Here is a 24372-nt window from a genome sequence, read left to right on the forward strand (position 1 = left end):
ATTCAGAGCACACAATGACCAACTTCTTTTCTACAGAGTCTGACTGGACCAAATTAAACATGCAACAGTGAGGTCATGTGACAATGAAGGATACTGCTGTTTTACATGTTCAGAATTACATATACAGCCAGAGAGAGAGAGAGAGAGAATTTATATTTGTCTCATGCAACATGTGCCACAATAATCACATGCGCAACAGAAACCTTATGAAGCAGCGAAGGACAATAAACACATACTCACCTCCCACATTGTACCCGAGGCAGGCGTTCTGGTCACAGTATCCGGCCGGTCCCGGTGGACCCACTGGTCCTGGTATTCCGGGTCTGCCGGGACTCCCAGGGTTACCGGGGCGACCAGATGGACCTGGACTTCCTGTCCTCCCTTCACCAGGCGGTCCTGTGGCACACCAGGAAACAGATACTTCAGCTTCCTGTTTCATATTCTATCGAGTAAAGTGGCTAAGATGCCCCTAAACAAATTGAACGATAGTCTGTGTGTGTGTGTGTGTGTGTGTGTGCGTGTGTGTGCATGTTTTTGTGACATAGGACACAAATTTGTATAATGACATGGGTATGACATAGGTATTACAAGGAGAGGGTGACATATGAGGACATTACCCCATGTCCCCATTTTTCAAAAGGCTTATAAATCATACAGAATGAGTTTTTTTGAGTAAAAATGTGCACAGTTTCCTGTGATGGGTAGGTTTAGGGGTAGTGTAGGGCGATAGAAAATACAGTTTGTACAGTATAAAAACCATTACGCCTATGGAATGTCCCCACAATTCACAAAAACAAACCTGTGTGTGTGAAAGAGTGTGTGTGTGTGTGTGTGTGTGAGTGAGAGTGTGTGTAGGTTCACCTGGAGGTCCGGCAGCTCCTCTTGGTCCCTGCACACCCACACCTGGATTACCCTTCTCTCCCTTCTCACCTGGAGGGCCTGATGATGAAAACACAGTTTAAGTATGACTTTCCATCTTCTCTGCTCAAACACAATCAACAGGTGTGAATGTGATTTGCTCTGAGTGATTTTGCTTTACTTACTTAGTTGGGCTTTAAAAGACTATTGATATCTAGTAATATTATTGATCTGACTGCACTGACATTATCAGATGAGAATGAAACTGAGCTGAATTGATCTGATCAATGTCTCTATTGTCTTCTGTAGAGCTGCTTAACAGCAGAACATCTCAGGTTACGACTGTAACCATTGTTCCCTGAGAAGGGAACAAGATGCTGCATCAAGGACGCTTTGGGAACACATCTGCGTGATTGCGTCTGAAGCACATATGTCAACTAGTCCAATGGCGAGATGGAATGTCACAGGCGGGTGACATCACAACCAGGAAAGCATAAAAACATATCCAGAATGACTGGCGTTAGCTTCAATTAGCCGAAGCAAGTCGATCACAGGGATGAAGAAAGTATGGCAGGGCGACGCAAAGGAGGAGAGCAGAAGGCTTGCAAAACAATAGGCCAAGGTACATTGGTCGGCACCTTGGGGACATAGCCCGGCTTTAGCTAAAGGAATGCCTTGACCATCCCTGGTGCGAACTCAAGGCATGTGGGGGATACCAAAAAGGCCTGGAGATCTCCTACTCTTTTAACAGAAGAAATGGCTAGCAGGAAGGTCAGAAAGTCTTTAAGGTCAGAAAGTTTTCTGAAGCCATATCAAGGGGCTCGAAGGGAGCCATAGATAAGCCTTCTAGCACAATAGCCAGGTCCCAAGCTGGAACTCTGGTACGGATAGCAGGCCTCAGCCTCAAAGCGCCACGAAGGAAACGTATCACCAGCGGGTTCCTCCCCACCGAAACACCACCCACAGGGACATGATAGCAGCTATGGCTACCACCTGCACCTTTAGTGTGGACAGGGATAGCCCTGCAGAAAAAAAGATCTTGCAGAAATTCTAACACTGAGCCAATTGGACAGTTAACTGGATCCCATTGACACATTCTGCACCAAGAAGCGAAGACTCTCCAGTACAAGGCGTAAAGTTTCCTTGTGGATGGAGCTCTGGAGTACAGTATGGTCTCCACAACCTCAGTTGAGAGACCTGAGTCTATGAGTTGGGCCCCCTCAGAGGCCAAACGCACAGGTTCCATATCTCTGGGCGGGGGTAAAGGGAGAGCTGTTGAGAAGGGACAATAGGTCCAAAAACCAAATTCGGCTCGGACAGTATATTGCTACTAGTAGTAGACTTATTTTGTCCTGGCGGACCTTATCCAGAACTCCTGGGAGCAGAGCAATCAGGGGAAAAGGGTACAGATGTAGCCTCGGCCACGAAAGATGATCCACAGACCCTTCCATTGCTGCTCCCCATCCCATGAGAGAAGCATCAGTCGTAAGCGAGACGTGATGACATTGAGCTCCTAACAAAGGACCTTGGGACAAGAACCAAGGCTTCCTCCATTTAACCAAAGCGCGAAGACACCTGCACATAACCTTGATTATACGGAGTGGGCTCCCACTCAGGGAAAACCCCTTGGTCTTGAGCCACCACTGCAAGGGTCTCATGTACAGCAGGCCAAAAGGTATCACATTGGATGCAGCTGCCATCAGACCCAACAGTCTCTGAAGCTGATTCACAGTGAGTGACTGACCTAGTTTTCTCTCTTTTACGACTGTGAGGATAACAGCAACACGAGCAGGTGAAAGAATGGCCTGCATCGTGACTGAATCCCACACCACACCAACAAAAATGGTCCTCTGGGCCGGAGAAAGCACACTCTCCTTAGCATTTATTCTCAACCAAAATTTTTGCATGTGGGCGCAAACGATCTTGATGCCAAACCACCAACTGCTCCGACTGCACTAGGATATAGTTCAGAATGAAGTCCTTGAAGTCTTTGCAGCACCAGAGCTGCATCCATGCATTTTGTAAACATGAAGGGTGATAAAGCTAGACCAAAGGGAAGAACCCGATATTCGTATGCTTCACCCCCGAAAGCAAACCTCAGGAACTTCCTGTGTTGTGGAAGGATGGAGACATGGAAGTATGCGTCCTTTAGATCTATCATGACAAACCAGTCCTCGGATCTGATTTGGGTCATGATCTGCTTCAAAGTCAACATCTTGAACTTGAGCTTTTTGACTGAATGATTCAGCTGACGAAGATTTAATATCAGACGCAACCCCCCCATCTTTTTTTGGAACAATGAAGTACCGGCTGTAGAACCCAGACTTCCTGACGGGTGGAAGAACCTGTCCTTCCCTAAGAGATTTTTTACTTTCTGCTCCATTACCAGAGCCTGCTCGGAATGTACTACTATGTGTTGAACCCTGTTGAATTGTGGTGGACGAAAACCAAACTGGATTCTGTAACCTCCTTCTACAATCTGGAGGACCCATTGAGATACGTTTGGCAGAAGCCTCTACTCTGCCAGATGTTTTACTAAGGGAACCAGCCTCCCAAGGCTATCCTCTGGTGTACTCAGAGCAGCCACCTCGGTGGTCTGCTCTATAACCCTCCTCAGAGTGTGCAAGCGTCTCAGTGACGCAACGTCGTGTGACGTGCAGTGATAAGGGCACTGAAGTGTCGAGGCCACCGTGTAATGAGATGTACACCGCTCCACCCCGGAGGGGGCTGCCCTCATAAGTCTGATGCCACTGGCGTCAGGACTTCTTCTTAGCGGAATCCTTCTTAGCTAGAAAAACAGTCCTCAGATCAGGCTTAGGAGGTGGAGCATCAAGCAGAAAAGATAGTCAGATAGATTGAGCCATAAGTGCCTCTCAGTAGCCACCAGGGCTACCATAGACCACCCAATAGCTCTAGCAGTCTCCTTAGTGACCTTGAGAGACAAATCTGTAGCCCGACGCAGTTCTCGAACAGCGTTGGGCCCTACCCCCTTGCCATTATCCAGGTCCCTCAGCAGGTCAGCCTGACCCACCGCTGTGTATGCTTTACGCACTAGTGCTGAAGATGTTCTTAGAGGCATAGTGGGCAGCGGCGGGGCCACTGAACCAGGGCACAGATAGCTTATGAGCGTCTGTTCCACCTTAGGCATCACCCCATAGCCATATTCTTTCAACTCCCTAATATTAGAATAAACAAACTTGGGGGCTGAAAAGACGTGATGAATATGACTTATTCCACAACCTTGATATTTCTTTGTGGAGGTCAGGAAAGAATGGAAGGTTCCGTGATGGAGGTACAGATATTGGTGACAAAAAGCGCTCATCCAGCTTGATTTTAGGACAAGCACCCTGTTTCTCGGCTGGCCAATCGATGTTTAACTTCACACAGCACAAGTAACTACCTCCACCAGCTCCTCATACTCTGAAGTGGCGAATTCGAAATCCATTTGCGAAACCCCACGATCTCAACTCCCGTGTTGCCTCAGCAGCAGCGGGGCCAGAACCGCAGAGAACACAAGATCACTCTCCTTGAAGAGTGACAGGCGGGAGCGGAGCATGCGAAGCAGCAGCCTCTCACAATGCTCGCAGTCAGCCCCCTCGAAGGCTGACAGAGCATGCTCCGCTCCCAAACACATAACACAAATTTCCTGCACACAAATCGTGTGTATTCCCACCTGTGAGAAAACGAGGGCAGGGAGGAACAAACGACTTGAATTCTTCCTTATTCGCCATTATATGTGATTGTGTACTGCACTATATCATGACAGAAAACAAATAAAAAAACAATATCTGTACTGTATAAAGCGCTGTAGAAATAACGATTTGGAGCTGTTGTGTCTGTAACTGCAGAAAATGACACAATAATGTTTGTTTCCACATTAAGAGTTGTTTTTCTCTCAGATTAGTGATATTAGTATAAACGCATTCATCCACCTCTGGCACCAGGCTGGCCATTCTCTCCATTACTGCCAGGGAATCCAGGTCGTCCAGGTGGTCCCTGCTCTCCCTGAGGTCCTGGAGACCCCTGTCGGCCCGGCTCTCCCGGCGGTCCAGGGACGGTGCGGATCGACACCGGTTGGCTGGGAATGTGGTTCAGAATGGAACTGTAGCGCGCCATGTGACCTGTGACTCAGAGAGAGTGATGTCAGACACACTAACACAATCCCAGAATGCCGTGCACATGTCTGCGGACTCACTCTGGATCAGCTGCTCACACACTTGTCTCGCTATGGCTTGTACAGAAGACGTGGACTGGACTTCACCCTATTTAACACACACGAGCAGAAGAATGTAAGGATGTTGCTGTTATCCAATCAGACTCTCCAGTGAGGACACTTACCCTCTCACCCTTCTCTCCTTTAGGCCCCGGGGGTCCCTGAAACACAGAGAGAGGATTTAGCATCGCTTTGATCGCTCGTATCATGTGCACGCGTGTACAGACAGACGTACCGGAGGACCCTGGTCTCCTCTAGGTCCTGCAGGGCCATTTTCTCCTGGGGCCCCAGGGGCTCCTGGACCTCCCTGTTATAACCACACACACACACACGTTTGTTTTTGTGAATTGTGGGTACATTCCATAGGTGCAATGGTTTTTATACTGTACAAACCGTATTTTCTATCGCCCTACACTACCCCTACCCCTAACCCTACCCATCACAGGAAACTGTGCACATTTTTACTTTCTCAAAAAAACTCATTCTGTATGATTTATAAGCCTTTTGAAAAATGGGAACATGGGGTAATGTCCTCATAAGTCACCCTCTCCTTGTAATACCTATGTCATTATACAAATTTGTCCTGATATGTCACAAAAATGCGAGCACACACACACACACACTATATAAACTAGGGCTCCATGATACTTGAGTTTTCATCATACAGATCATGATCCATAGTTTCAGACTGACTCAGTAAATGAAACTGAATCACTGGATCATGATCTGCATGCATGTAAATGAACACACTGCCACACTTCACTCTCAAACACACAGCACATTTATTTAATCACAGGCTTTGTGATGTGACAATCACACTAACAGATATTGCGATACTGATTTTATTTTGATTAATCATGTAGCTTAAATACGAACATGAGTATATCACGACACCGCTATTAAACCTGTACATGCTCTGGCATGTTTGTGTACTCACTATAGTTCCCGGAGCTCCCACTCGTCCCTGAGGACCGTCTGGACCTGGCAGACCCTGTGGAGGATGAAACACACATGATCACACGCACACGCACAGCTTTAACATGACAGCACAGCTGACGGACAGTTACCCGGGCTCCTGCAGGCCCTTCACGTCCCGGAGAGCCAGGCGAGCCGGGAACACCCTACAGGAAGACATGACATGACGTCAGCACAGGCGTGAGCACAGACAGACATGAGCGAAGGTTCGCAGTGTGTGATTTACCTGCAGCCCTGGAGGACCCGCATCTCCCTTCTGTCCCGTCTCACCCGGAGCGCCCTGAAAACACCATCACAACAACACAGACTTCGCATGTGTCTCAAATCACGCCTTCTGCACACGATGGGTTACAAAAACTTTGAGCTTGTAGAGCAAAAGAACATGACATCACAATAGTGATTTTATTTATAATATAAAAAATATATGTCACAATACGGAAGTATCATTACAACTTTAAAAGCTATCTTATCTGAGAAGATTATGAGCAGTGATCTGTATGAGCAGTGAGAATGAATCATTTAAGCAGTCTAAATATAAAACTGGTGTGGAGGGTGCAGGTGAGTTACCGGAGGGCCTCTGATGGAGCGTCCACTGGGCCCCGGAGGGCCGGGAGGCCCCTGAGCTCCTGGAACTCCAGCGTCCCCTACTGGACCAACAGGACCCTGCAAACACACGAGATGTCGGTGTTCATCTACTCGTACAATCACACTCACAATCTCTGGTGAAATGTTAGTTAGTAAGGTGGATTGTGGGTAATTTTGTACCACAGGGCCGGGTTCACCTCGATCTCCTCTGGCTCCTCTGATACCAGGACCTCCCTGTCACACACACACACACACAGAGTTAGTAACTGATGCCTGAGATGATGATAATGATGATGAGGATGAGCTCGTACAGGAGGTCCGGCGGGGCCAGCAGGGCCCTTACTGTCCTGAGTGCAGGTACAGGCGCGTGGGAGAGACGGACAGTCGGCTTCCTTCCTCTGGAAACAAACAAACATCAGCTGAATCACACATGAACATTCATAAATCTGCTGCTCATTTAAAAACATGAATCTCACGCACACACTCGCACACACTCACTCAACCACTTGCTCATGCACACATACATCCTCACACACACTCACCAGGCTGGGCAGCTCGCAGCATTTGTCTCGTCGAGCCCATGATGTGCTGCACACGATATCAAAGGACTGCAGCTGAAACTAAACACACACACACAGATGTGAGATGTGTTATTCTAACCATCAACTGCATTTATGCATGACTTTCACTTTGATCTCTCACACACACGGTACCGGAGCAGAGTTGTCTTTGGAGCCTCTGGATCTAACCATCCGGCCGAGAACCTCCACCCCGTCAGTGCTGATGTTTTTGGCTGCGTTAACAGGCTTCTCTCCTGCCGATTTACAGTCGACCATCACCAGAGCCGAGGTCTTACTCACTGCGATGTGCAGCTGCGATCACAAACACGCACACACACACACAGCAGCTCTGAATCATGCTGCATTAGACAACAGGACGTTCACAGACTGAATCTCCTGCGCTTTGTGATTCTGACCTTGTGAAAACTGCCATAGAAGAGTTTCTGGATTTCCATCCCCTCAAACGTCACCGTCTGAAAATCACCCTTATAATCGGTGTTGAAAAAGGTCAGAGTCTTTCCTGCAACTGTAAAGTGAAGTGAGCATACATAAAGTGAAATGAGATTTGGATTTCAAAAGCACATTTTTAAATCGAACCCATGACCTTGTGTTGCTGTATGTGCTGCAGGATCCCTCGTTTTATGAAAACAAAGCGTGTGACGGCAGCGTGTTACTCACTGTCCAGAATGACTCCCACTAATGGCTCGTTGTTGTTGTTGAGGATTTCCCACAATGCAAAGGGCTCCTGTGGGGTTTCTGGGAGCAGCCGGAACAGCATGGTGATGGTGTAGTCTGACGGCAGACCCTCCGGATGGATGAACCTGCATGAGAGTTTAGTCTGATTTCATTTCAGATCAACATCTTGAGCTCTGTGTGTTTTTATCATTCATACACAACTTCAAAAAATAAATCATTTGTGCCACACGTCGAATCAAGCTGCCAGAGCGACTGGCGTGAGCATTGAGTTTCTGTGTGTATCTGACAACGAAATGACAGACACTAGTCCATAGGTCTTCAGTCCTGCTCCTGAGGCCCATGGACCTGCAGAGTTTATATCCAACCTTCTTCAGCTTGTGATTCTCAAGCGATCCTGAAGAGCTTGATCAGCTGGTTCAGGTGTGTTTGATTAGGGTGGCAGGACATTGGCTCTCCAGGAGCAGGGCTGAGGAACTGTGCACTAGTCCATATCACCATTTGATTAAGTGTCCAGGCCAACTTTTGATTCATCCAAAGTTTGCCAAATGTTGCTATTTTCATGACTGGACTCCACTATTATGTGGCAGAAGTCTTCCTCAACACACTCATCAGACGCGTGTGGCGAGCGTGAGCGTCACCTGGTGGGCTGCGTCAGGAGCGCGTCACTGCCGAGTCTGTAGCTGCTGTAGCTGTTGAAGGTCCCCGGCTCCATCGACACGCCGCTCACGCTGCTGTACAGATGCTCCACCAGCCCGAACGTCTCCATCATCCTGAACCCTGACACAGACCGACAACACTGTCACTATAGATCAACGGCCACAGACCTTCAGTCATATCAACATGATGCCATTTAAAAATGTGAACCCAGATTGAGCCAATGCTGAACAGGACCGATATAATGCACTGTTCACACGGTTCAGGGCATCTGCAGGATGATTTAAAATCAAATTTAAGGCCTTTTAAGACCTTTTTTTAGGATCCTGGCGTTCCTGCTACAGTTCGCCTAGTAAAAACTCTACCAAGGTTTTTTCTCCATTTTAACACCTGTTTGCCACCTGATGTCACCTGTTGGAGTTTGGGTTCCTTGCCGCTGTCGCCTTTGGCTTGCTTAGTTGGGGACACTTGACAGTGTTTTGATCTGCCTGCAATGTTTATGAATGACATTCACAGATGTTGTTCCACGTTGTTGACATCAAAACAGTTTCCTTTCTGCTAAAAATAAATATTCTGGAAGGAAAGCTGAGCGGATTAGTTTTATCTACATATGGCGACTGATTAACTGCTCGTTTGCATATAGTGGACACGCCCACTTTGTTTTGCCAGTGGCCACTGAGGCTCGAGTCGCCGGACGTCAGCAGATCTCCACTGAAAATGAACAGGGTGTGAACGGGCCTTAAACTCTTTACTTCTGCACACGTCCAAACGAATGCAGCGAGAAGAAGACTTTTACAAACATTCAAACGACACTGAACGACTGAAGCTGGGCTGAAATGAACTGTGTGTCCACATGAGAACATCAGGAACACAATAAAGCTCAGAGTTTGTGTGTGTTTGAATCATTTACCTGGTAAAGTGCTGCCGCTCATGGGAACTGATGGACACGCTACAAACAACACAGAAACACACTCATGTTTACTTCACTGCAGAACTCAACACATCTACTGTTATTACATACAGATAACCCTAACAGAATACTGTCTGCATTTTTAGATTTAAATTTACATTATTTTATTTCTTATAGAGATTTTATACATGAGGATGTCCCCAAAAGGAGGATTTGTCAGGTTTAACTCACTTCTGGGTACCAGTTTATCCCCAAAATATGGTTAAGTACAAACACACACACACACTTACTTGCTGAAGCAGCTTCACAAACGAAGGTGATCAGTTTCTCTTCGATTTTTCTGAAAGCGTCCAGATCGTCCACGAAGAACACGTGTCTCTCGCTGGGTTTGCTGGCGATACTCACCAGCTCGCCGTAATCAGCATCGGCAAAACCGATGGCAAACACAACATAACCTACAGAAAACACACGCTATGAAATATTACACGTTTAAAGAACTGTAGCACAGAGAGAGACTCTCATCGGTGTGGCCTGTTGCCTCGGCGACGCACCTTCTGCCTGGATCTCTTGGGAAACCTGGAGGACGTCGTCTTGGGAACGGCCGTCCGTCAGCACCACCAGGACTTTAGGCACGCCCCTTCTGGCTCCGCCCACCGGCGTCAACACGGAGTCTTTGACATGCTGCATGGCTCTTCCTGCAGAGGTCAGAGGTCACACACACTCATGAGCGTCACTGCAGTGAGTTTACAGCAGAGCTGAGAGTGTGTGAGTGTTTGTCTTTGCCTGTCTTTGTGTTTCCTCCTTTATATGAGATTCTCTGAATGGCGTCCAGCAGGCTCTCTTTATTATCGTGGGAGCTGAGCTTGAACTCGGTGCGAGCGTCATCACTGAACTGAGCGATGGCCACCTGCGAAACAGACACACTCGTTCATAGGGGCCTGTTCATGATCATAAGACTATAATCAGATAATAACTGTATTTTTATCTACTATATTCCATTTTAATAACAATTATTCTTTAATATTTTGTATTTTGATTTTATGTTACTAAACAATATTTACATCTAAAGTATGGGCCATTTATTTCTATATGAAATTTAAAAAAATTTTAATTAAAAAATAAATTTTATACATTTTTCAATTAACGAACTTAAAATAGAGCAGAAGTATTTAAAATCCAAGATTTTTTTTGCATTTGGAAATATATATCAGCATGATCAAAATGCTTTAATTACTAAATTATTGATTTGCAAAACTCTGTTACAGTCACATCAGTTCATATGCTGACTTGTAAACTGTGTACCAAAAAAATTGCTCTGTATTTTCATATTTTTCATATTTCACATGGCAAGATTATCAATTCAAGATTTTTTCTTAAAAAGATCATGTAGTCTTTTCGAATCAAGTTCAAACATGTTTTTGCGTTCACAGCAAGTGCCGTAAAGGTCAGCAAGTTTTGCATCACTGCGATGAAGTAAAAAACAACGTAAAAATCAAATGCACAATTTTTTTTGGTCTAAACTGACTGAACACTGTCAGAGGCTTGAAGCCGGTGATGAATGATAATCAGAACAAAAATAAATGCTAGGTTATGGAACGCTAATAATTACATCATAAAAATGTGTAATTAAAATAATAAATAATTAATCTAAGAACTAAAATAATCAAAATAAAACACTTACTAAAAAGGATGAAATATTTCATTTGTTTAACTTCATGTCATGTGACATCAGAGAACCGTGAACATGTGAACGTGTCGTTAAATCATGTAAATATAAACTTGAAATCTCTGGAAGGGTTCGGCTGACGACAGTTATGGGATCAGATGTGTGTTTGGTGCTGCTGGAGCTTTAAGATCATCAGTGTGTCACTCACTTGAGTCCCGTCCGGCCCGATCCGGTCTAGAGCTCCGGCTGTGCTGTACAGGAAGCGGATGATCTTCTGGAAGTTGTCATCTCCGATACTCCATGATCCGTCCACCAGAAACACCAGATCTGCTTTAGCAGCACGACACACTGACACACACACACACACACACACACAGAGCTAATGAAGCCTGCTGTACACCCCTAAACTCTCACAAGGTCATGTGACACGTACCTTCTTTAGTGGCAGGAAGGGTGGGCGGAGGGGCGGTGCTGCTGGTTGTGGTGGGCGGAGCCGTACTCACAGGAACTGCACACACATTTCACCATTACAAAGAACACAAGACTGTACATGTGATGCGCTCGTCACTGTCTGACGTCACGAAGAGCCGCTGACGGGGAATGTGTCTAAACTGTCTAAATAAACCTCCTGATTCTGTCACGTAATGTCTAAAATCATTTGGAGTGTGTGTGTGTGTGTGTGTGTGTGTGTGAGTGAGTGTGTGAAACAGCATTAGTGGTTTCCTGCACATACATGTCCTCTGCGTGGTGGTGACCGCCGGTCCCTCTGTGTCCTGCAGCTGAGCGTGAACACTTATCGTGTACTGCGTGTTCGGCGTGAGATCATTGAAGCAGTGTCTGGAGGCGGAGCCAGCCAACCTCACTTCCTGTTTCTCACCATCTGAAAAGGAGGATTGAATGGAAAGAGGATTGAATATCTATATCTGTATCAGGTAAAGTGTGTCTTTTGAATCTGTTCATCTGGATTCAATCACACTATAAATCGTGTTTATATGCAGCATGTTTCAGACTAAATGAGACGTTTGTTCAGTGAAGGTTAGACTGTAAAAGCAACTGCAGTAACATATAATCACATGAAACCTCACAACAGACACGCCAATGATATAAACACTCACACACACACACACACACACTCTCACACACACTCACTCACTCACACACACACACTCACACACACACACTCACACACACACACACACTCACTGAGCTGTGACTGCAGGATGAGGCGGTACAGGTTGGCGTGTCGATGCGGCTGCCACTGCGCACACATGCTGGTCGTCCGCACCTGATACGTGTTGAGGTTACTTACTCCCAGATACACTACAGACACACACAGCATCAGATCCCAGTGAACAGACATATAAGAACGTTTTGCTAACACTCACATTAAGTTATGAAAACATTATTTCTAAAAACGTTATCTTGAACTCACGTGTCTTTGCGCGTCCGCTCAGGGCTTCGCTGGATCCCGTGGTGTATGTGGCGATGACTTTAACGCTGTACTCCGTCCCGCTCAACAGATTGACGATCAGCATGGTGTTCACATCGTCACCCACAAACGTCTCCAGAGCACGGCCGGACGCTGTCGGGAGGTCACAGGTCAGCCGTGATGTTTGCGTGTGGCGTGTGACTGTGTTTAAAGCGTCGGGTACCTGAGGTGGGCTGGTAGACGATCCTGTAGCCCATGGTGGGCGAGGGTGGCGCGTCCCAGCTGATGCGGAAGCGGTTGTACCATTCCTCAGACACGCGGAGGCTGCTGGGAGCAGAGAGAGGCACTGCAGAGGAAGAGTGCTAATTATTTATCTTGATTGAACAATTAACGACTACACACTTCCTGTGAAACACGACTGACCCGTATATCTGTTAGGCTGTTTACTAGTGAGACAGGAAATGAGTAGTGGACATGGAATGTCACATTTCCTGTTTTGTGAGATGAAATTTCATTTTGAAAATGATTTCAAACAGGATTTTGCTGATTATTTTATAAATACTGGCAGGGTGAGGTGAGAGCCGTGGGAACGGAGCGAGTGACTCCAGATTATTTCAAAGCAACTTATATGATGCAATTAAACTCACAAAACAAGCGTAAAGCGCACACATTTGTGTTCATGCTGAATGAGAGAGGAACGTCAGCTCAGGTTTATTTGTATGATGCATTTCCCACACGCCGACAGTTACTGTAAATGAATTTGTTTAGGCTTGGTGTTTATAATAAATGTTGTTTATAATGAATGATACTATAAATTAAGCTTGTTATTTTTCATTCTTGTTCTGTTCTGATCACCATTAAATTCAAAGGATTTGTTGTGGATTGATGGGAACTAAAATACATATTTACAGTGTTTATAATGTTTGTAATCGTTTTATTTCGATTTAATTGTTTTAACCCAAAAATTAATTTAAATTAATTTTTAAAACATTTTCTCACACTGCAGGACTACTTAAAATGAACTAGTGAAGGTCAACAGAACCAGTTACAGGCCCTGAAACACACACTTTCCTCTTAGATTCATGTTTAAATTAAAATCTCAACATTAATGCAAAAGACATTCATGGTCATGTCACCATATTACCCACAAGCCCAGAGCGAGGGCTCAGTGTAGAGGACACTCACGTGTGCGAGCGACGCGCGTGATGGACGGTCCGTCGCCGTCGGCGTAGATGGCCGAGACGCTGACGCGATACTCAGTGTCTGACAGAAGAGGCTGCAGCAGCACCGAGGTCTGACCCGCAGGAACCATCGACTACAGCAGAGAAAACACCAGAACCATCAGCTGACCATCACAGCACAACAACAAGACCTGAACCACAGGCAGCTCAAAGTGTCACAGTATTTGAGGAAAAACCAGAGTGATTAAAGCTGTTTTGATAGGGAATGTTCCCGCGGTGAAGCCAAACACATTTCAGGACGAGAGCTGGACTCTTCGACAGATGAAAGAGCGATAAAGAGCTAAACACATGTTTCCAAACTTAACAGACAACAAAATACTTTCAGAATCCAAAGGGTTGTTTGAGGAGAAATGGAAATTGAGTTTCAGCAGCAATTTGTAATTTTAATGTACAAATGCTGTAAACAGTTTGTCTCTACAGTCAAGACTATTGACTGATATTACAGCATTTGAAGTTAAACACGACAGATCAAAAACAGCAGCACAGTAAACGTAACTCTGTCCTTTATCCAGTTTAATCTAGTTTTTGCACACAGATTTATCATTTATCAAATGAAATGGTGAAATCAAGAGAGATCTGTATATCTGTAGACATTCACTCTGATTCAGTGCTAATGCTGTCAGACTCATAGAAAATCGCTTCAACGTAAAGTTTTCACTGCAGATGTTGAACCTGCTATTTTATAACTTTCCTTGTAAACCTCAACATTAGATGTTCTTTTCATAGCAACACTGAATTCTGCTGATATAAAAATGTCACCAAGCATTTGATTCATGACTGTATGAAACGAGTAACTGATGCAAATCTCTTCTTTGTTCTTGCGCTGGCCGTGCCACAGTGCATGCTGGGAAAGACAGTTCTGCAATCGGCCGGCCGCAGCTGATACTACAGGCGTCGTGTCTGATAAACATATTAGTGTACATATAATATTTACTTTATGTTGATCTAATTACATTATATTACATACAATACATTTTTGTTTATTACTAAACACTGGAAATAGTACAGCTGTAAATTCATAAACACACTTTCTAGAAAACAATGGTGTGATTATCTCAAGTTCTTTCAGTTAATCCTGTTTGCCATCCTGATCATGTTGGTGAAACTTTGGTGACAATTATATTAGCACAATATTTGCAAAACACACACATGTATAAGACTGAATTGAATGTGAGATTTAGACACTCACCACCTGTTCGGCGCGGTCACCTCGAGTGCTGATGTAAGACACTCGGTACTGACGCACGTTTGGACCCAGAGCATCCCACGACACACGCATGCTGAAGGTCGTCACATCTCTTAGCTGCAGATTCCTGACGGCCAGCCGCTGCACTGCACACACACATATGAACACACACACACACATATGAACACACACACATATGAACACACACAGACACACACACACACACATATATGAACACACACATATGAACACACACACACACACATATGAACACACACACACACACACACACATATGAACACACACACACGCACATATGAACACACACACACATATGAACACACACATATGAACACACACACACATATGAACACACACATATGAACACACACACACATATGAACACAAACACACACAGACACACACACACACACACACATATATGAACACACACATATGAACACACACAAACACACACAGACACACACACACACACATATATGAACACACACACACGCACATATGAACACACACAAACACACACACACACACACACATATATATATATATATATATGAACACACACACACGAACACACACACACATATGAACACACACACACATATGAACACACACACACACATATGAACACACGAACATATGTACACACACACACACATTGGAACAAAAACATGCACATATGAACACACACACACATATGAACACACACACACATATGAACAAACATATGAATACACACACAATGAGCTCACACGTGAAGCCGTGATCGTCTGAGTGCACTTAGAGTTTTCCTGCGCTGAAATAGTTTCGGTGGCCATCAAAGCCAAAGAAATAATGCATTAAGAGATGTTTTTTTTGCAATGTTCGCGCTAGTGACAGTGTCGTCAACTCCTGTTCTGAAGGTTGATGAAATATTTGGAGAAATGAAGGTTCAGAGGAACAGAAGTGTGAGGACAATTATGGCTGACAAGTGAAATGAAACATGTTAACTAACTAACAGTTTCTATCCCATATGGACAGAAACTGATAAACAGGCTTTTTCTTGCAATGAAAAGTTGTAAAGTAGAAAATTCTGTCAAATTAAAAAGAAGTGTTGAATGTTGAATAATAACTATATCTTATGTTGACAAAAACACATTTCAGATATCATGAATTATGTCATCAACCATCTTCACATGTGTGGATAAATATGTATGTAAGCGCAGACCACAGAGCGTTTCTGACGCAGGAAAACCCCAGATGATGGAAACACATGAGACACTTTACCGGCTGTAGTCGTTCTGATGGTCGTTGTAGCAACTGTTGTTGTTCTGGCAACTTCAAACACAATTAGAGACAAAGAAGCAAAAACACATTTTATAGTCATTTACAATCATAAAAAAGATGTGTATTTTCAGAGGAAGGGTGATCCTGACCTGTGGTTTCAATGATCTCCATTGGATCGCTCTCAGATTCATCTCTGTAGATTCCAGACAGAGAAACTTCATATTCAGTCAAAGGCTTGAGACCCGTGATGACAAACATGTTGGAGTTATCGTTGATGAGAACCTGCAGACAAACACAGAGCGACGGACTGATTTGTTTCTTCTGTTGTTTCTTCTCGATTATGTGATCGTTAGAGGAACATCCCATTCATTTTGAAAATGTTATGAGAACGTTACATTTGAATGTTCTCTCAACATTTAAAACATAATTTTTTAGATTTTAAGAATGTTTTTTCTCAACATTACAAGAACGTGTATCAAATATTAATAATTTTATAAGAACGCTCCAAGAATGTTTCATCCTTACATTTACGCAACCTTCAAAAAACATTACCGTGTTGCGATGGGCGTTGACTGAGACGAGTGCTGAGGCGACAGTTACACGGATTTCACGCAGACGCTTTTATCCAAACGGACTTCCATTGCATTCAATCTGATCAGTTCATGCGTTCCCTGGGAATCGAACCCATGACCTTGTGTTGCTGGAGTCCTACTCTACTGGTCAAGTGTACTTGTGTTTGCATGTGCATCTTTGCTTGATTCACTTTCACATGTGTACAGGTGTGTGCGCACCTCTTTAGTCTCTCCTCCTGCTGCGGGTCTCCAGATGAGTCTGTAGAATGAGACGTCAGACGCGGCGTGTTGCCACGTGACTCTGAAACTATCAGTGGAGACGTCACTGGACTGGAGCCTCAGCGGCAGAGGAACCACACCTACAGCACACACACACACACTCAATTTGACTATTGCAATTTTATATATACATTATATATATATATATATATATATATATTAGTTGCACTGGAAGCTTCTTCTGTCAACAAGGCAAATACCTTGTTTATTTATACTAAATTATCATACTAAATTATTAAATTATTTTATTATACTAAATTTAAATGTATTATTTATGTCTGTGTGTGACTCTCACTGGTGGTGAAAGTGTCGGTCAGCGGTTCTGCTTGTCCTTCCTCATAGAGGGCAAAGATGGCGACGGTGTACTCCGTCACAGAGCTCAGGTTGCGCAGCATCACCGTGGTTACCGGACCCACTTCCACCTGAGGTCAACAAAGGGTCAAAGGTCAGAGACATGTCAAAAAAAGACAGTTCACAGCGATCGGCTGCACGCTCACCTGATTGGTCTCCACAGCGTCCGTCTTCACATAAACAATACGGTAACCTTTGACCTTACGAGATGCCGCGTCCCACGACAGTTTAGCAGAGCTGTGATTTACGTCTGAGATGCGCAGATTACGAGCAGGAGTCAGACGAACTGAGAGGAGCGAATCAGAGAGAAGATATGATCAATGACATTAATACGACAGGAGTCTGCTCCTTCCTGTTCCTGTTTCCTGCCCTGACTGCAGTCAATCCCAGTTCACATCCTTCTAGTCGGCACTTCTGTGATGTGCTGACGTGTCTCGGTCTGTACTCACGCGTGGTCTCCTGCGCGGTCATGGGGTCACTGGCTTCCTCTCCGTACATGGCGTAAACAGTAACCGTGTATTCGGTAGCAGGAGTTAAACCTTCCAGCTCAATCTGAGTCACAGAGTCAGACACTTTAACCTGCAAACACACAAACACATTTACATTCATGAAGCCACTTTCACTGAATTGAAGATTTCCTTCCGATCAGTTCATGCTTTCTCTGGGAAACAAACCCATGACCCTATTATTGGGAGCGCCATGATCTGCTGATTGAGCTCCAGGACCAGCGTCACATACAGTCTCTCTGTTGTCAGTTATATAAGTGTAAACGCTCTGGGCATGTGACCCAAAACTTGAATCTAATGAGCTGAAACCTTTCATCAAGTAAAGTCAGCTTTATTTCTACAGCGCTTTATACAATACAGATCGATTCAAATCAGTAATAAACAGGAAAATAGTAGTGTTAATTTATTAATTATAAAACAAATTAAATTTTAGCTGCAACACAGCCCTACAAAAGATAATATTGTCATTAAGCACCGGACGAGGAAGAAAATTTGTCAGCGGGCGAATGTTCCAGTGTCATCAACTCCATAGGAATCAAATGATTCTACTGAAAATCTTCACACCGGACATTCACATTTGGAGTGAAAGGAGTGAAGTGTGTGTGTGTGTTTGTGTTTATTCCACCTCCTTTTCATCCGCGGGGTCGCCCTCCGTCAGAGGCGCGTACAGGATCATGTACCCAGAAGCCCCTTCTGCCTCTCGCCAGCGCACACGCATGGTACTGTGAGTGATGTCATACAGCTCCAGACTGCTGACCGTCGGCAGCGCCACTGACCAACAAACACAACAATCAACAATCAATCGCTTCTGCAGAAGCAGAAAACAGATCAGACACACAACCGTTCAATAGAACAGATGTGATGAATAAATCAGATATCTAAAACAGAGGAGGTGAGAATTAATTGATCGGATTTTATATTATTAGATCGGGTATACAAAACAATTAGGTCTATATTAATAGATCAGATTGTGCATCGACAGATCAGACATTCAAAACAGAACGATGTAATTAATAGATTGAATGTAACCAACACATCAGTTGTGATGAATAAATTAGATGTAATCAATGGATCAAATGTAATATATCTGATGTAATCAATAGTTTGGATGCAATTAACAGATCAGATAGATATAATAGACACAATCAATAGATCAGATGTGATGAATAGATCAGATGTAATCAATAGATCAGATGTGATGGATAGATCGGATAGATCAGATGTGATGGATAGATCAGACGCTGCACTCACAGGTGGTCTCGCTGCCTCTCAGAGCTTCACTGGCTGAGTTGCTGTAAATGGCGAACACAGTGATCTGATACTCCGTCAGAGAGTTCAGATACCTCAACACCACAGAGTTCTCGTCACCGTTCACCACCACCTGCACGACACATGGATGAACACGAGTGTGTTTCACTAGGCAGAATATCTGATAACCCTACATTCGCAGATATAGATTAAAAATAATACATCATTATCGAGGCCAGGCAAAAACCTCCCCAGAAGTGACATGTTTCACTGCATTACTGAAGATCTTTTAAAGATGTGGCCCTCATAACATGTACACACACACACACACACACACACACACACACACACACACACACACACACCTCCTCGGGTCTGGATCCACTGGATGAATAATACACCACTCTGTACTTCTCCACCGGCCCGGCAGCATGAGTCCACGACACACGGAAGCTCCTGGCCGTGACCTCAGAGGTCACAAGGTCGCTGGGAGCGTCAAGTGACCTTAAATATGGCTCTGTCACACCTGAAGCACACAAACGCCGCAGACAAACTTTACACCATCTAAGCAGGATATTATAAAAGCTTAAATACAACATGTTCTTAATTAAATATTTTTCTGTGAAAATGACAGTCACAGATGCTAACATTAGAGCATGAGGCGTAAATAGCGGCTGAGATCCCACAAACCCCCAGAAACCCACCGCTGATCTCTTTGCTGAGTTCAGAGACGCGCTCACAGACGCTCCGGGTCACTCCGTCCACGATGGAGCTCATCACGCTGAAATCAGCCACGTTATACATGTGTGTCTCCTCCGGCGGCGAGGCGATGGCTCTCAGCTCATTCTCATCTGCGTTCTTCACCCCTGCACACATTCATACAAACACATGAAAAACAGGCCACAGACGCTGTGCATTATGGGTAGGACTCTGCGGTATGACGATATATAGTGACTATCAATAGAGATTGTGTATATTGAGTCATGTATATATCAGTGGCATGCAGTGTTCTGAAATGAGGAGGCAAAGTCCTCACAGTTCTTTATTTATTTATATATTTATTTATAAATCAAATGTAAATTCATGCCTGTTACTCTTAACGTTGTCACATTTTCCTTGTTAAATGAAAAAAAGAAAAAAAAGAAACCAAATACCATTCTATTTTGTATTTTTACACTGACAATGTATTTAATGTTCTATTTATTGAAACCAAGTCAATCTCATCAAGTTAGTGTTTTAAGCATTTTTACACTTATTCCGAAATAATAACTAAAGGCAGAAACTAGTTAAACAATATATTTTATTCGTGTATTGATTTTCAGCTGTTCTTTTTCAAAGTAAACTTATTTCAGATCATCAGTCATGCTCGGTAAACACTGTCTGTCACAGACGTGAAGATGTATCTTTAATCAAGTTGATTGCTCACTAAACCCCCGCAGTCATTATGTTTTCAGGTCTTTTCAAGTTTGATTTTGACGTGACATAAAGCGGTGATATCGAAGCTGTTTACTTACTTTTTAATTAGTCTTCCCATTGACACCATCCTTTTGTTCATTCAGACTGACGCGCGGAACATGCATGTAAACAAGAGGCGGGATTTATCACACAAACCAATCATATCCAGTCATAACCAATCACACCCAATCATAGCGCGATGGAGGCACCGCCTCCTCTCATGTGACTCTGCCCCATTCATTCTCAATTACCCCCCCACTAAACCCACCGCACGCTTTAGGGGGTCTGTTGATTCTCTATGAGGGGAGAGGAGGCACGAGAGACGTGGACTCCAACTGTAACTTCACCTGCGGGTGTCGCTGTTGGACAGTGTTCTTTTAGAAAAATGAGTGACTTATACACTTTTTAATATCACATTTTGTAATATTTGTGTTGTTTTATTTTTGTAATATGGATTATTTTCTCAACCTATGTTTTGAGGAGGCACTGCTGCCCTTGCCTCCTCGGAGGAAAACACCCCTGGTATATATATATCCTGCTTTAGTTATTGACATTTTAGAGTGATAAAGAAATGAGGGAAATGCAGGATGTTAAAAAAAATTAAGCACAATAAACTGCGAAAAACAGCTCCTTCTCTCACTCACTGAATAAATTTTGTAGTTTAAATAAGAAAAGCATATTTATATCATCTAAGTCTTTCTTTTATTGGACTTGTCTTATTGTTTGTTCTTTACATATTTGATATTATTTTTGATAATACAACAAAATTAGCAACACTGTGATATTGTCATATGTTCTCTGTGTTTGTCCATGGACTTTCATGTTGTATATCTAGTTCTCGGTTCCTGTTTGTAGTTTTTCCCCTTGATTGTCGTCTCCGTGAGTCTTGTTAACTCATTAAGCTTGTTAGCCGCTGTGTATTAATAGCCCTTATGTTTCTCTTGTTGCTTGTCATTCGTTGGATGTTTCTTGTGTGTTTGTGTTCTCTGTGTTTCCCCGTTTTGGTTTTGTTTTCATTAAACTACTCCTTTCACCTAGATCCCTGCCTCTGTCTGCCTGCTCTCGCTCCCAGTGTTACAGATATGTATATTGTTAATGTAAAATAAAATGACTCGTGCAGGAATATGTCGGTCATTTCACCCACCTCTAACATATGAGCTTTCAATAATAAAACCGTTACAGTTCTCATACCGATAGCAAACAGCTCGATCCCAGCGTCTCTGAGTCTCTGAGCAGGAGCAAGAACATCGTCCTGTGATTTCCCATCCGTGATCAGAATCCCAATTTTAGGAACGTCAGGTCTGGATCCAGATTCAGGTTTAAAGCTGTTCTCCAAAATATACGTCAAAGCAAGACCTGGGAAAAAACACATGAGCATACAGATGCCTTAAGAGTGACGATGAAGTGTGTGTGAGTGTGTACCTGTGAGTGTGAGTGTGTGTTTATACCTGTGAGTGTGTTTCCTCCTTTATAAGGCAGGTTCTTCACAGCCTCGATCACGGCCTCTTTAGTGCTGTGAGCGTTCAGATGCCACTCGATCCGCGGATCCCCGCTGTACTGCGCTAGCCCTGAACACACACACACACACAATATTAACCCACACAACACACTTCACAAACACACAGCGAATAAAAACACAAGACTGCAGACGCACCAACACGTGTGTATTCAGAACCGACCGCGAAGGCCCTGACGAGGCTTTCCAGAAACATCCGCACCAAACGGAAATTAATCCGGCCGATACTCCACGATCCATCCACCAGAATCACGATATCGGCGATGGCTGGAGTTTTACATGTGAAGACGTCCTCTATAGAGAGACAAACACCAGATGAACCCACAACAGCAGATCTGTGTTCACAAACAATCACACACTAACCATGAGTTTATCGTCCATCAGAAATGATTCCAGCGATAGCGCTCCTCTGCATCTGATAGTTGTCGTTGTGGTGTGAACTTCACTATTCTCTCAGCGTTATTATTGAAAATGTATTGTTATAGATATCATTCTTGTTGTGTAAGTCCTGTCAGCTGGTCTATGTGCTGTGAACACAAGCGGTTTTAATTTCTACATGTTTTTTGTTTTTTGCATGTGAACAGTAGCTTGTGCACAGTGACATGATGGATGAACGACAGGAAACAAACACTCTCAGGAACGTCTTTATTTCAGTTTTGGACTGTTGGATCTTTCTAATACAGCATGAAGAACAGAGGAACAACCCTGAACCTCCTTTGATCTGCTGACAGACGCTCTCACCTGTAGAGAAAGACTGAAATCAAGAGAAACATTAGAGCACATAACAGAACACAGAGGAGAATAGAGTGAAGAATAGACGTCATGTGTGTGTTCGGCTGTTCGTGCTGAAACACGTTCATCTGCACCGTTCAGCTCTTCACCCTTAAACAGATGCCTGGCTTTGCTTTTACCCATAATGCCATGCTTTGTCAAGTCTATACACATTAGGAGCGTGTCCTTTCAGAAGTCAGTGACAACCTTGTGTTATATGTAAAATAAAAGAGAAGCAGTTGCACAAACGAGTGAAGGAGCACACACGCACACACGCGCACACACACACACACACACACACACAGCTACGTCACTTGTAAAGGGGTCGTGATCGAGTAAAGGTCAAAGGTCAGGGTCAGGCAGGTGTCAGGGTGGAGACAGCATTAAGGCTGATTCACAGCAAGAGCAAAAAAAAACACATATAACGATAACTATATTAGCTTCCACATCAACACACAATATCGTTCTGTTTATTATAAGCGCTGCAGTTTTCTCGTCTGACGCTTTAAACGTTCAAGCTGGATTCTGATTGGCTGTCAATGTTTTTATCATTCATCAGCTGAAAAAGATCGCTCTGAAAGTGATTCCAGTGATGTTGTTCCTGTGTGTCTTTATTTATGGTGTTTTAGTTGTGGAGCGATTATTAAAACATTATGGTTATAGTTACTTTTATAATCAACAGGCCATAACAATACATCTGAAAACATGAATATTAAATGTTTGTTTCTTTAATGACTCATTCAAACATAGCCAGAACTTAATATAATTGGCTATAATTAACTACATTATGCATACAGTATATGATCAGGAACTATACAAGAGATAAACATCACTCAGATATTTTAAATATATTGAATTTCATTTAAAACAAACAAACAAAAAAAACTTAAATGAATGACAAAAAAGAGCCGAAAGGTGGGGTCAGCGTTGGGGTCAAAGTGGGGTCAGTGTTAGGTAAGATAAGGTGTAGTTCATAGCAAGTTCATTCCTTTGACATTTGAACTTGAATTTAAGACAACAAAGTCAACATGAAATCAAAACATTTTTACTCAGTACATCTTCCTGCTCTTATTGTGAATGATTCATCAGTGATGTTATTATAAAGAAATAAATGTTTGTCCACATAATATTTCACCAACGTTCCCTGAAACAACTTTCTTTTCATCACTCTCTTCTCACCTGTCCAATCAATTTGCCATAGGTAAAATATTGAATATCCTTTTCCACTCTGAAATGTGTCCAGATGGGTTACAAACACTGTTTCATGATGACTATAAAGGGTTATTTCACCCAAAAATGAAATTTCTGTCATTAAAACCACTGCAGTCACATTGACTATTTTAACCATGTTTTTAACTACCTTTCTGGACGTCAAAAGGTGCAATGACGTTGCTGCCTATGTGTGGATCAGATA

At 43.6% G+C, this 24372-nt stretch overlaps 1 protein-coding gene across 3 annotated transcripts in view; it reads right to left on the reverse strand.

Annotated features, from left to right (window-relative positions):
* The window catches only part of LOC127501343 (collagen alpha-1(XIV) chain), a 33552-nt gene that overhangs the window by 3000 nt on the left and 6180 nt on the right, over positions 1-24372 (reverse strand). For all 3 annotated transcript variants that reach the window (XM_051873287.1, XM_051873286.1, XM_051873288.1), the window contains 42 exons: positions 22326-22481; positions 22120-22239; positions 21863-22027; positions 19921-20082; positions 19582-19742; positions 19220-19349; positions 18594-18739; positions 17912-18041; positions 17609-17748; positions 17407-17533; positions 17052-17191; positions 16410-16542; positions 16261-16311; positions 14977-15119; positions 13732-13861; positions 12770-12892; positions 12550-12699; positions 12321-12437; positions 11851-11997; positions 11551-11625; positions 11326-11465; positions 10235-10358; positions 10003-10146; positions 9742-9906; positions 9452-9490; positions 8526-8664; positions 7870-8012; positions 7608-7717; positions 7345-7503; positions 7174-7251; positions 6943-7029; positions 6812-6865; positions 6614-6709; positions 6273-6326; positions 6139-6192; positions 6009-6062; positions 5307-5378; positions 5197-5232; positions 5054-5120; positions 4791-4979; positions 862-939; positions 241-396 (listed from right to left, as the gene is read on the reverse strand). In XM_051873287.1, the coding sequence (XP_051729247.1) occupies positions 241-396; positions 862-939; positions 4791-4979; positions 5054-5120; positions 5197-5232; positions 5307-5378; positions 6009-6062; positions 6139-6192; positions 6273-6326; positions 6614-6709; positions 6812-6865; positions 6943-7029; positions 7174-7251; positions 7345-7503; positions 7608-7717; positions 7870-8012; positions 8526-8664; positions 9452-9490; positions 9742-9906; positions 10003-10146; positions 10235-10358; positions 11326-11465; positions 11551-11625; positions 11851-11997; positions 12321-12437; positions 12550-12699; positions 12770-12892; positions 13732-13861; positions 14977-15119; positions 16261-16311; positions 16410-16542; positions 17052-17191; positions 17407-17533; positions 17609-17748; positions 17912-18041; positions 18594-18739; positions 19220-19349; positions 19582-19742; positions 19921-20082; positions 21863-22027; positions 22120-22239; positions 22326-22481 (4884 nt within the window). The remainder of the gene's footprint in view (positions 1-240; positions 397-861; positions 940-4790; positions 4980-5053; positions 5121-5196; positions 5233-5306; positions 5379-6008; positions 6063-6138; positions 6193-6272; positions 6327-6613; positions 6710-6811; positions 6866-6942; positions 7030-7173; positions 7252-7344; positions 7504-7607; positions 7718-7869; positions 8013-8525; positions 8665-9451; positions 9491-9741; positions 9907-10002; positions 10147-10234; positions 10359-11325; positions 11466-11550; positions 11626-11850; positions 11998-12320; positions 12438-12549; positions 12700-12769; positions 12893-13731; positions 13862-14976; positions 15120-16260; positions 16312-16409; positions 16543-17051; positions 17192-17406; positions 17534-17608; positions 17749-17911; positions 18042-18593; positions 18740-19219; positions 19350-19581; positions 19743-19920; positions 20083-21862; positions 22028-22119; positions 22240-22325; positions 22482-24372) is intronic.

Source organism: Ctenopharyngodon idella, chromosome 19 (assembly GCF_019924925.1).
Source record: "Ctenopharyngodon idella isolate HZGC_01 chromosome 19, HZGC01, whole genome shotgun sequence".
Taxonomy (NCBI): domain Eukaryota; kingdom Metazoa; phylum Chordata; class Actinopteri; order Cypriniformes; family Xenocyprididae; genus Ctenopharyngodon; species Ctenopharyngodon idella.